Raw genomic sequence first — 11,703 nt, forward strand, 5'->3', positions numbered from 1 at the left:
TAAAGTCCTAAAGTAAAAGGTGTCTGGGACATTTTGACTAAATTTGGTAAGTTTGTGACATATTGAATATTTAGAAGGGGTGCCCTTGAAATTTGCCCAATATCAAAAAAGTGTTGATGTTGGGGGGAGTGGGGGGTTGAAGGATGGAGTAAGATTATTATTCATTTATCGCACGATTAGCAAGACAGTGCCTTGAATTGAGTGTTAAATCTCTTTGAGTTCAATCTCGAGGGTTGCATCCCCTGACGAGGTCCTGATTTAAAAATTAGTACGATTGTGTGATAGTCAAAGTCCTCTAGACATGTGAGAATTGAGATTCTGTCTAAATCTGATAATGTGAACATAAAAAATTCGTTTGTTTTGGGTCTTCTCATCATAGTAATAAGAAAGTTGACATCCTCTATCCTCTGTCCCCTCTCCTCTCTCCTCTCTCACTATGGTTTGAGGAATCGGTATCGGAATGGTCGATACATATCAATATTAATGGAGACCGATGTTAATTTGTGGTCGATCTCGTATCAGTGGATTGATACGAATAATAATAAAAATATAAAAAAAATTTTAATTTTTGAAGAAAATAAGGATAAACTTGATTGACACAAAGGATCAATCCAATATCCCCCAATCTCTGCTCTCCTCTCCTGTTCTTACTGTCATGATTTAAGTAATTGGTATCAATTGATCTATAGACCGATATTGATACTTGATCGATATTGTATTGTTGTAATGGAATCAGTAAAAATATGCCCTAACCTTAGAAATCTAAGACAGATCAATTAATTGATCTTGATTGATTGAAATCGAGGATCGACCTCAACTAATTCTAATTCAAATCAATCAATACAATCCATCCGAATCATGATTCTAAGTATCGGTATTGTATCGTTCGTATCGGACGATACATATCGATTTTGTTAGTCATCGATACCGATACATACCGATATCCATACCGCTACGGTAGCACTGTACAAAAAGGGGCTAAAATGGTCAGAAAACTCATTTTTTAAAGAAATTCAAGGGTAATTTTATCCACTACAGCCGAGCCAGGTGCACACCATATCGATATCATATCGATTTTACGTGTTGCCGATACCTGTTCCAATACCGAGCATTAAAACCATGATCCGAATGGACCAAAATATACCCTAACCCTACAAATTCCATACGCATCGATGGACCAATCTGCACCCGAATAGGCCGCTCCGATCCAGAGTTTTTAAACTCTGAAATTCGAGATCTGAGTCACCTCCTCTATGGTCTATTGGGCTATGGCTCTATTCAAATCGGCGTCAGTTCCAGAATTTCAGCCCTCACTCACTCACTCCCATAAATCTGTTTCTTTAGCATTTGAATTGAATTGACACTTGTGACTTGACCCTACAGGATCGCCATCTAGGCTACGGGCCCACCAGGTACTGAGTCTTTGCGAATTATATATAAAGTGGGTCCCTATCCTAATGCTTTGTCAACTCAGATTCCAATCCGACGTCTTACCATCACCGTCTTCTATATAAAAATCAATTATTCTATAGTGTGAACCGAAGTCTCTTTGTTGTTTTCCTGTTGTCTGCGGGAACCCATTTTTGAATCCATTCCCCCCCCCCCTCCTCCGCATCCCTTTTCAGAACCCAAAACCCCACCTTATAAATCTCAATTTGTCCATTAACGTTACACAAAATCTCTCTCTCTCTGGAGGAACCCACATTGTCGTCGGTAAGCCTGCAACTGTAGTTTGATTTCCTTTTATCCTTTTTTTTTCCTTTTCTTTTGTTTTACAGTAGTGTATGAGATCTTCTACTGTTCTTTAATCTCTCGCCTTTACCTTTCTCTTTTAAACCTTTTAATTGTCGGTTTTGGATTTCCTTCTTTTTTTTGGTGAGATTTAAATGTAACTCTTCGACCATACGTTCTTATCCCTCTGGAGTTTGGTGTTGCAGAGTAATTATCAGTAATGGCAGTTTCTTCGAGGGAAAGAACCGAGCTTCCTGCTTTACCTAAGAAATGGGCAGACAAAGATACCAGCCCTGAGCGCACCAAGGTTTGGATTGAGCCCAAGTCCAAGTCTGAGAGAAAGGTCCCAGTTGTCTACTATCTCTCCAGGAATGGCCATCTTGAGCATCCTCATTTCATGGAGGTCCCTCTCTCTTCTTCTGAGGGACTCTATCTCAGTGGTATACTGAACAAATGAACTTCATTTTTTAAGCCTTTTTCCCCCTTCCCTTTCTTCCTTCTGTTAATGTTTTGGAGATTTGTGGTTTGTGTTTCAGATGTCATCAACCGATTAAATTCACTGCGAGGTAAAGGCATGGCGAGCATGTATTCCTGGTCTTCGAAACGGTATGCCGATTCACTTCTTCTGCTCTGCCTCTCCTCTGTTCTATGGCTTTTTCTTGTTTGTCACACTTTGATTCTAATTAGTTATGCTTTTCAAATGTTCGATTCAGGAGCTACAAGAACGGATTTGTGTGGCACGATTTGTCGGAAAACGACTTCATATATCCGGCACACGGTCAGGAATACGTTCTCAAGGGTTCAGAGCTTCTGGATGGCTCTACGAGTTTCAGGTCTCCAGCAACAGGGTCTTCCGGCACTGAAAGGACATCGGAAACAACCAAATCCAGCGACGACGGCGAATTCCCGGTCGTCATACGGAGGAGAAATCAGTCGTGGAGTTCAATCGATCTGCACGAGTACAAAGTATACAAGGCCGAATCCACGGGTGAGTCCGCCGGGAGAGCCGCTGCCGATGCTTCAACGCAGACTTATGAGAAGAGGAGACGAAGAAGAGCAATCGGAGACGAAGAGGATAAAGATGAAGATGAAGAGCGAGAGAAAGCAGAAGCAGCAGAAGCTATAGTTGAAATGGAACAATATCGAAATCACACGACTGAGTTGAGCAGAGAAGAGATATCTCCACCTCCTTCCTCCTCCAGCCCAGAAACGCTAGAATCTCTAATCAAAGCGGATGTTCGGGTGGTGAACCCCAGAAGAGGGTTGGACGAATCAGGTGTTCGATCTCTGACAGAAAACAATTACCCAAGCGGCAGGATGAGGGCTTCAGCAGTACTGATGCAGTTGATTTCATGTGGATCAATTGCTGTCAAGGATTGCGAAGCGATCCTTCCTCGGAAGGATGGAGGAGGAGGAGGAGGAGGAGGAGCTTTGTCGTTGATTTCGCATTACAGGTACACGGGAAAGCTGGCTCCTCCTCCTCGGGGAGCGTTGAAGGAGGTGGGGGAGAGTATGGGGGAAAACCCTAGTTTTGCGGGGATTCGACTAGAAGACAAAGAGTACTTCAGTGGTAGCTTAATCGAGACGAAGAAGGATGAATTTCCAGCTTTAAAGAGATCCTCTTCCTACAATGCAGATCGGTAGGTACCCGTTACCCCCATCCTTCTACTTTTGCTTTATCAATTTACCATCAACAGTAACACTCTCTCTCTCTCTCGTCTAGTCTTTGTTTCTTTCTGCCTGGGTTCTGGCAGTAGCCCAGTCCTGCTTCTTGTCTGCAACTCTGTTTTCCCAATTAAAATTTGAGATTCGTACGGAGTTTCAGAATGCCCTTCCAACCTGTCCATTGTCCAACCATTGAAAATAGTTTTTTTTTTTTTGGTGGGTTGTTGTGAAATCAAATTTTCATCTTTCCCGTTGCTTGACTCTAATTTTTTTTTAAGGTTTTTGATTGACATTAATGATAATTGATGTGGGTGTGGCAGAAGTTCGAAGATGGAGTTAGCAGGGAAAAAGGAGGAGGAGGAGGAGATAGGAGGAGTTAGAACGAAATGCATACCCAGGAAGCCAAAGACAGCAATTAAGAGTATGCACGGGAGTACTACTAAGAGAGAATAGCCCATCTGCCCATAAGGCCAACAAGTAGCAGAACAGAGCAGATGACCGTAGAAGGAGGAGGAGAAACAGTTTCTCTCATGGTTTTTTGTGTTCTGACTGTAAAGTACTAATCCTAGGAATGAGTAATAACAACAATCGAGAACAGAAGTGGAAGACGAAGTAAAGAAACCAAAGAAGCATGGGACTATGGGAGAGTGGGAGCTGAGCTTCAGGGAAGGTGTGGATCCGTGGATGTGGTGGAAACTGCCAACCAAGTCTTCAGCTATGCCTTGTAAGACACGGCACGCAGTGGACCAGAATTAAAGAGAGAGAGCACGGGAGTCTTAAAAAGGAACTCATATGGTCAAATCCTTTTTTTTTTTTGTAGTTTTAAAGTTTGGGGGATTGTTTTGTTCCTCTTCTACTCCAATCTCCTTCCAGTCTCTCTGGTTTTCAATTTTTAGAATTTAAGTTGGGAAATGGGGAGTTGGTGGGGAATAGAGTTTATTTGTGTCTGTCCATATGTGTGACTCTAGATTTGATGGATCAGCTTTGACTTTGGAACTTGGAAATAGATTTTAGGAGTTTGTTTGTCCCAAAATGTTTCTTCTACTTACTTTACATGGGATTCATGGATTTGGTTTACCATTAATTAATCTTGCTTAATGTCCTATGCAAGGATTTTGACATTTTTGTACTCAACCAACCACGATTGACAGTGTTGTATGACTACTTTTGTGGTAATTGAAGTATAGAACCAAACCAAAGAGCCAAAGAATAAGTAAGGATGTCTTTGGTTGGTAAGAAAATAAAAAAAATTAAAAAGAGAGAAACAAAAATATTTAGATTTAGGAACCTTTTTTGGGAAATTTAGGAGGGTATCTGGAAATTTGGCACCAATACCACTTAAAAATATGGGAAATGGATCAGCTGTGACCGATTTCAATTTTGGATGTTCTGAAGTGGTTGATTTTAGGGTTTTTGGGACAGAATTAAATTGGGCCCGTTACTTTTTCAAAATAAAGTAGGGAAAATTAAGGTCTTCAGAAAGGAAAACGAAAAGAATGAGAATGAATAATGAAAATGAAAAAATGAGATAAGAAAAGTAAAATGAAAAAATGAAAAATGAAAGTAAAAGGAAAGAGGATAATCCAAGAAATCAAAAAAATCTCAGCTACATGATATCGACAACGTTGATCCTTGCCTTCCAATAGGCTCTATCTATTCTTGATGGTAGTATTAATGAAAATATAATGCCAAAGCTTTGGCCTATGGAACCATATAAGGTCAAACTGAACTTAATTCTTATTGATTTGATTTCGAGTTGGGTTTTATGGAATCAATAGAAATTGTACTGATCAAATGTACCGACCTAAACTAAAAACCCAAAAAAAGAGCCAAAATTGGACCGAATCAATAGTAACTTGATAAGAAACTGAAAACCCTAAAAAAAGCCAGGATTTTCTCATTACATTCATGTAAACCAAAACTGGATCGGACTGAACCCAATAATAGCCAATCACAAACCGCAACCAAAAAACAGGTAAGAAATAGAGTCAAACCTGACTGAACCGACCATTGACACCCTTAGCCCCATATGATAGTTCCTTCATTACCGAGATAATTGATGCATTATCTTTCTACTAACTTGGGTCATGCAATTGGAGAGGTACTTGGGTTGGCCAGGCCCTAGGCCTGCAATCATGGCTAGATTGGGCATGGAAAAATTTTTGCTGCTACAAGGCTAGCAGCTAAGGAAATGGGAACTTTTTTAAGTTGTGGAGTGTTCCCGGTTCAGGACTGTGGTTCCTACGCCTGCCCGATCAACATCCTTTTTTTTGGGTTCAATCTGTGAGGGTAAGGAGTTTATTTTATAGGAAGAGATAGATAGACACAAGGGTGCAAGTGCAAGAGTTTCCTTTAATTACTATGTAAAGGCAATGACTTGTAGCTGAGGTACCTGATGTTTATAATATCTACATCTGGGTTACCTCACGTTTGAAATATTATGTTTAAGGTACTTGAATAAATATACCATTTGTTAACTTAATCAGTTGGCTTTAAGATTTTTATATTTTCAGCTTTACCCATGGGAACCCATCCTCAAGCGCCAACGCCGATGATTGAACACAAGAGGTGGGAGTCCGGTTGAGTGGAAAGAGGAGCGAAAATGGTGACATCAGGGGGGTCAACCACTCTGAGGTTCATGGAACTTTTGGAAAGGTGTTTAGTTCTAAATACACCAATAGAGGTGTCACTTAGACAGTCCCATTAAATAATCTCTCCCCCCACTAAATTTTCATCTATGGTTGTGAACTATTTTAGTGATTATGAAAGGGCAATGACTTCTATTATTGTGAGATCAGACAACTCAACTAGGGTAGATTTGAACAAGTTTGAGCTGACAATTAGGGAGGCAGGGTGGATTGAATTTAGCTCGTCTCCAGGGAGGCGTGCGCCCAGGGTGCTGCTAGGGGGCATCCAGTGGTTGAGCTGTGTCGCACACATCTCGACGCACGCCTAGGGATGTATGCGGCACAACCCAACAGCTGGCAGCGCCCTGGGTGTTCTCCACTCCCTAGAGACGATCCTTATCAGAGTGGATTAAGGCTCAAAATGAAATGGTACATTAATAGCACATTAGGTCCAGGTCTATGCCTGACCCCAACCCAATAAGTACATGTTCTAACATAAGCAGGCTTTGCAATTAGGTTGAGAAGTGCCAGCTTGAGTTATCAAACTTAAAGCATGAGATAATTGGTAAGGCAATGCAATTAGGTTGAGAATTGCCAACTTGAGTAATCAAACTTAAAGCATTAGATAATTGGTAAAGATAGAATGTAGTTTATTTAGATTTCTTGAGATGTTTATTAGTTGGCAAAAGGTTATTATCCGCACAGCCGTGCATGGTGCATGGTCATGTACCAAAATGTTGGATGGGCACAACCGTTTATGGTGGCCCTTCATCCCCATCCAACGGTTTGGTGCATGATCGTGTGCATAACCTCTCCGCTTATTAGTTTTAGTATTTTGTTTTTGGAGGCAATTTTCCTTCATCCATGGTGGAGAATCCCTTACCTAGGAGTTTGGCCTTGTCGGCCCGAACCTGCCCTGGCCCGAACCTGAGCCCGAACAGGGTTTGGGTTGAGATATTTGGCCATGAGGGCGGGTCAGGGCTAGAAATTTCTGGTCCTGAGTCAAGGTCGGGTCGGATTAGGGTTGAGGCCTTAGGCTAAGCCCTGCCCGACCCTGTTTTAAGTTGTACTATAAAATACATATGGATGTAATATATATTTTATAAATTTTAAACGGCACCCACATTTTGTTTATATTATATATGAAGATAATAGGTGATATAATATATTTTATTATAATGTTATTTTACGTAAAATTGATAATTTTCTCCTCGGCCCATTCCAGCTCATGCATTTCCTTCTCCCTCCCCATGATCAAGGCCAATCAGGGTCAGCCTGGCCCGACCCTGAGGGCGGGTCAGGGTTGGATTTTTCAGGCCCTGAGCCAGGGTCGGGTCGGGCTTGAGCCCAAGTAAGGGGACTTAGGGTTGGGCTAGGGTTCTGCAAAACTCGGCCCAACCCAACCCTATTGCAGCCCTACCCTTACCTATGGGTTTGGGTGCCTTGGGATGAGTATTGGGAACAACGGAGAGGGTATTATTGACTTTGTATAATAAGGTATAAAGTAATAATGACCCTAGATGGGTGGGTGAACCCTATTCCACCTGGTGGAGGAAAATTCTCTTTTTTTTTTTAAATTTCAAATTATATAACATGCTTTCGACATGTTGTAATTCTAAAGTTACTAGCTACTTAGTTCAACAATTGTTATGGTATTCTTGGTGGACGATATTCCACCAAGAAAATTAGTGGCACGGCACACCTTGTTCTATCATGTGGAAAAGCAATGCGATAAAATCTGACTATTAGATATTTAGGAAATGGTCTAGATTGACCAAATGTCATGTTTGAGCTTTGAGTTCTATCATTTAACCTTTTATGTATGTTATTACCAAAAAAAAGCCTTTTATGTATGTCAGATATGCCCACTTGGTCGTGTTAAATTTTTTGACACTTCATTTAACCACTTGCCCAATTCTGATTAAATTAAAAACTTGACAGGTAATCTATTGTAAAAACCTAGAAAATGCCCAATTCTGATTAAATAAAAAGCTTGACATGTAATCTATTGTAAAAACTTAGAAAAAAGAAAAAACATGTGAGTAGAAGATCTTGAGGTCTAGTTGTCCATAAAATTTCGGTCACATCTGAGTTTCAATGTGACAGAAATGAGTGTAAACCCACAGATTCCATGATTCATCAATGCAACTTAAAAATAAAACCGCTGGACGCAATTCAATAAAACCTGGATTTAGTTTTTTTTTTTTTTTCTTCACCTAGGTGAAAAGAGAATCTCCTCACAAATAAATCTAGGAAGAGTGACTGTCATCGTTAACTTCCCCCCGTTGTTGAATATCCAAAATACCTTTTCTAGTCCAATCAAATAATCAAATCCAGATGGGCCTGCCCATTTAACCTTGGCCCGACCCAACCAAACCAACCTGCTTAAAGAACTCCCTTATTTACTTCTGCTTCCCTGTATTGTAATCCTCAACAAAAAACCAGAAAAAGAAAAAAAGGGTTTTTAACAAATGCACTCCTGAAAATGCCCCCTTACAATTTTTTTAATTATAAATTCTCTCCTATTTTCAAAATATTATAGCATTTTGGTCCAATCCGTTAGAATGGAACATTAGAGGTTAGTTTTAGGGAATCTAACGACCAAAAGGCCCTTATGAAAAAAAAACCAAAATTAAAGAGTAAAGTTACCAAATTACCCTCATCTTCCCCAAATAGTTTAGGTTTGAAATTGAAACCCTTAACCTAAACGATTCCACAACTAATCAATTTTAACTCAGTAATTGTTCTTAAAAGTTAACGTCCATTACTAAGCTCAGCAATTGTTCTGCAACTATACTGTTCCTCATCTCCTCCTGCAGATCTCAAATTCGAATCGCCGCTGCCTCTTCCGACCACTGAAAAGGGATTCAAACATGAATACGACCCCAATAGCTCTTTCCTTTCTTCTACCACTCCTCACCTTCCATTATTTTTCTGTTTTGAATTCTTCCTAAACTGGGTCTGAAGGTTTTTCCCAGATTTTCTGATTAGGCAGAAACACACATCCATAACTTAGCAAATTCGAATTTGGGAATAATTTTTAAGGAAAATGAAGAAAAATGGATGTAATTCAATCAGCATTACAAATTTTTTTTTGGGATGGGGTGAATTTTGTTATGAAAATCTTGGTAATGGAACGAATTAATTCGGGTATTGCACAAATTCATTCTATTTTTTTTGTTTTCTAAAATCCCAACCCAGCCGAACCCATCTCTCCATTAAATCCCTGCAACTCATCCTGCAAACCCTAGCTATCTCTTCCTCCTCTTCTTACCACTCACCTTTCTGATCCTGGACCATCTCCTTAGCCTCCAATTCAATCTCTCCTCCTGTACATTTTCTTCCTCTTGATTTTCATGTTCATCATCAAATGGCCCATCTTCGTTTCTCAACCTCATATATGAAAGCTTGGTGGTTGAAGCCATTTCAATGATTGACATGATGGGTGCTTTCTTGGGAAACGAATTGATACATCCAGATGAACTTTTGAAGAATGGAGAGATGGGTTTTCTCTGTTTCTCCTCACGCCGATCTCCTATTTCTGTTCTTTATATTTGGAAATCGAAAGGGAAAGTATGAGAAATAGATAAGTTGCAGAAATAGTTGAGGGAGGAATTGCAGATTCCGTGCGGTTCAGTTGAGGTTGATGATGATGAAGAAGGAGATGGTCTGCAGGGTCTTCGCTTGAATTTGATTTCAACGAGCCTCCATGAGATGAATCGGAGAAGTTCATATTGCAGAAGTACCCATCATGGGAGATCGATTGGGTTTGGAAGAAGAGTTGCAGGGTTGAGGATTAATGAGGGTAATTTGGTCATTCTACCATATCAAGGGCATAATGGTAAAAAAAAGTCCAGCCGTTTGCACATAACGTTCTATTCTAACGGATTGGACCAAAATGCTACAATGTTTTGAAAGTAAGGGGGAGTTTATAATTAGAAAAATTGTAAGAATGCATTTGGACAAATGGGCATTTCAGGGGGGCATTTGTAAAAAACCCAAAAGAGAGAGAGAGAGAGATAGCTTCCTTTATATGCTGCGCATGGAAATGGGCCACCAGCCCATAAGAAAATTACGTGACCAACAAACGGGCGTCCAGCGTGCTAGTAGTGCTTGCGCATTACCTTATCTGGAAGCTATTGGGCCTAATTATGAGTCTGGGATAGCCCAAGAAATATAAAGATTGAATAAAAAGCCCAATTAAGGAAGAACAACAAAATACCAAGTGGTTGGAATTTTGGAGAATTCTTTACCAATAGATTTTATTTTATATTTGGAATTGGAGAGCTTTAATAGGGAAGGGGGGGGGGGGATAGGGGATGGGGATAGGCCCCAAGGTGGTTAATAGATTTTGTTACATATCAAAAATGAAAATGAAATAACAAGGCTTTGATCCACTGCTCAATAAAGTGGGTCCCACTCATTACATTGTGGCACATTGTATTCAACGGTTGTATCCACAATCACGTTTGAGAGGTGGATAAGAATTTCGATAGGTGTCCATTTTTCATTTATATATAGAGAAATTCATGTCATTAAATAAAGAGAGAAGAGAAAGAAAGTGTGATGGGCTGTATACATTGTCATCGCATATCTGCCTTTTTCCCATTTGATAAGTTTCACAAGTGGCAATAAATTTGGGAGAAAGAGCATTGTCAGCTACGTAGCGTACATCAACATCAACCTGTGTCTATCCTTTGAAATGACATATTTACCTCCTATCGTGGGAGGATACAGATAGACACAAGGAGACACTAGCGTACACTACACGACCAGGTAGGGAATTCAGATCTCGAAGGATCTTAACCGCATGATCTGTATGCTACTCGAAGGATCTTAACTGCATGATCAAAAGGATTAGTCAACAAATCGAAGAATCATTTTACTACAACCTTTCCCCACGAGCACTCTCGCCCTCCAACATTGAATTTAAACCCAACATCTAGGGATGCAAGTTTGGACTTGTGAACCCTAACCCACCCTAAGCCTGAACAAGTCTTGGGTTGGATTTTTCAACCTTAAGGTGGGTTAGGGTTCTATTTTTCAAGCCCGATGTCAAGGTCTAGCCGGTCCTGGGTTGTGGCCTCAGACTAAGCCCGACCCACCCCAACCAGACCCTAATTTTATAATTGGTATTATATTTACTTATTTATCATATATTACATTTAAGTTTTCAATCTTTTAGTTTTAGGGTTTCCACTTCCCATTTCACAAATCACAACTTTCTATATCGTTATCCATTTTATTCTCTTAGTTTTAGGGTTTCAATTTTGTTCTCTTCTTCCCATGAAGACGAAACCCTAAAGGCATCAAGCCTTCAACCAAATCGACAGCTACTTCTTTAAATTCCGGCAAAGGTGCAACATAGGTTCTCTCTCTCTCTCTTTTGTTTTTGTATTTGTGTATTAGTTAATAATTTTTCTTTTTCCTCTTAATATGATGAAATGCCATATATGGAATCGATGATGGTTATGGAAGTTGGTTGGAGATTTAGTTTGGATTTGCTTCAACTCAATAGAATGATTGTCTTTCTAGTTTTGCAATTCAAAGATTCAAAACGAAGATTTGATCTTTGATTGACGATACGATCCCTTCTGCCAACCAACCAGTTTATCACATAAGAAGATTTGAGAGAGAGAGAGAGAGAGAGAGAGATGTTGGGAACTTTGAAGACATGGTT

The 11,703-nt window shown here is 40.0% G+C and overlaps 1 protein-coding gene across 1 annotated transcript; it reads left to right on the plus strand.

Annotated features, from left to right (window-relative positions):
* Positions 1–1,554: 1,554 nt before the first annotated feature.
* Positions 1,555–3,875, plus strand: LOC122649784 (protein SOSEKI 5). The gene is made up of 5 exons (XM_043843024.1): positions 1,555–1,713; positions 1,938–2,171; positions 2,268–2,337; positions 2,445–3,371; positions 3,717–3,875. Exons 2-5 carry the CDS (start codon positions 1,952–1,954, stop codon positions 3,847–3,849), a joined length of 1,350 nt encoding a protein of 449 aa, XP_043698959.1. The 5' UTR covers positions 1,555–1,713; positions 1,938–1,951; the 3' UTR covers positions 3,850–3,875.
* The last annotated feature ends 7,828 nt before the right edge of the window (positions 3,876–11,703 follow it).

The sequence above is a fragment of the Telopea speciosissima genome, chromosome 2 (genome assembly GCF_018873765.1).
Source record: "Telopea speciosissima isolate NSW1024214 ecotype Mountain lineage chromosome 2, Tspe_v1, whole genome shotgun sequence".
NCBI classification, from domain to species: Eukaryota; Viridiplantae; Streptophyta; class Magnoliopsida; order Proteales; family Proteaceae; genus Telopea; species Telopea speciosissima.

Coding starts and splice junctions, on each gene's coding strand:
- LOC122649784 (XM_043843024.1), top strand. CDS start 1,952: ATGGCAGTTTCTTCGAGGGAAAGAACCGAGCTTCCTGCTTTACCTAAG. Junction 2,172..2,267: donor TGAGGGACTCTATCTCAGTG/GTATACTGAACA, acceptor TTTGTGTTTCAG/ATGTCATCAACCGATTAAAT. Junction 3,372..3,716: donor TCTTCCTACAATGCAGATCG/GTAGGTACCCGT, acceptor TGGGTGTGGCAG/AAGTTCGAAGATGGAGTTAG.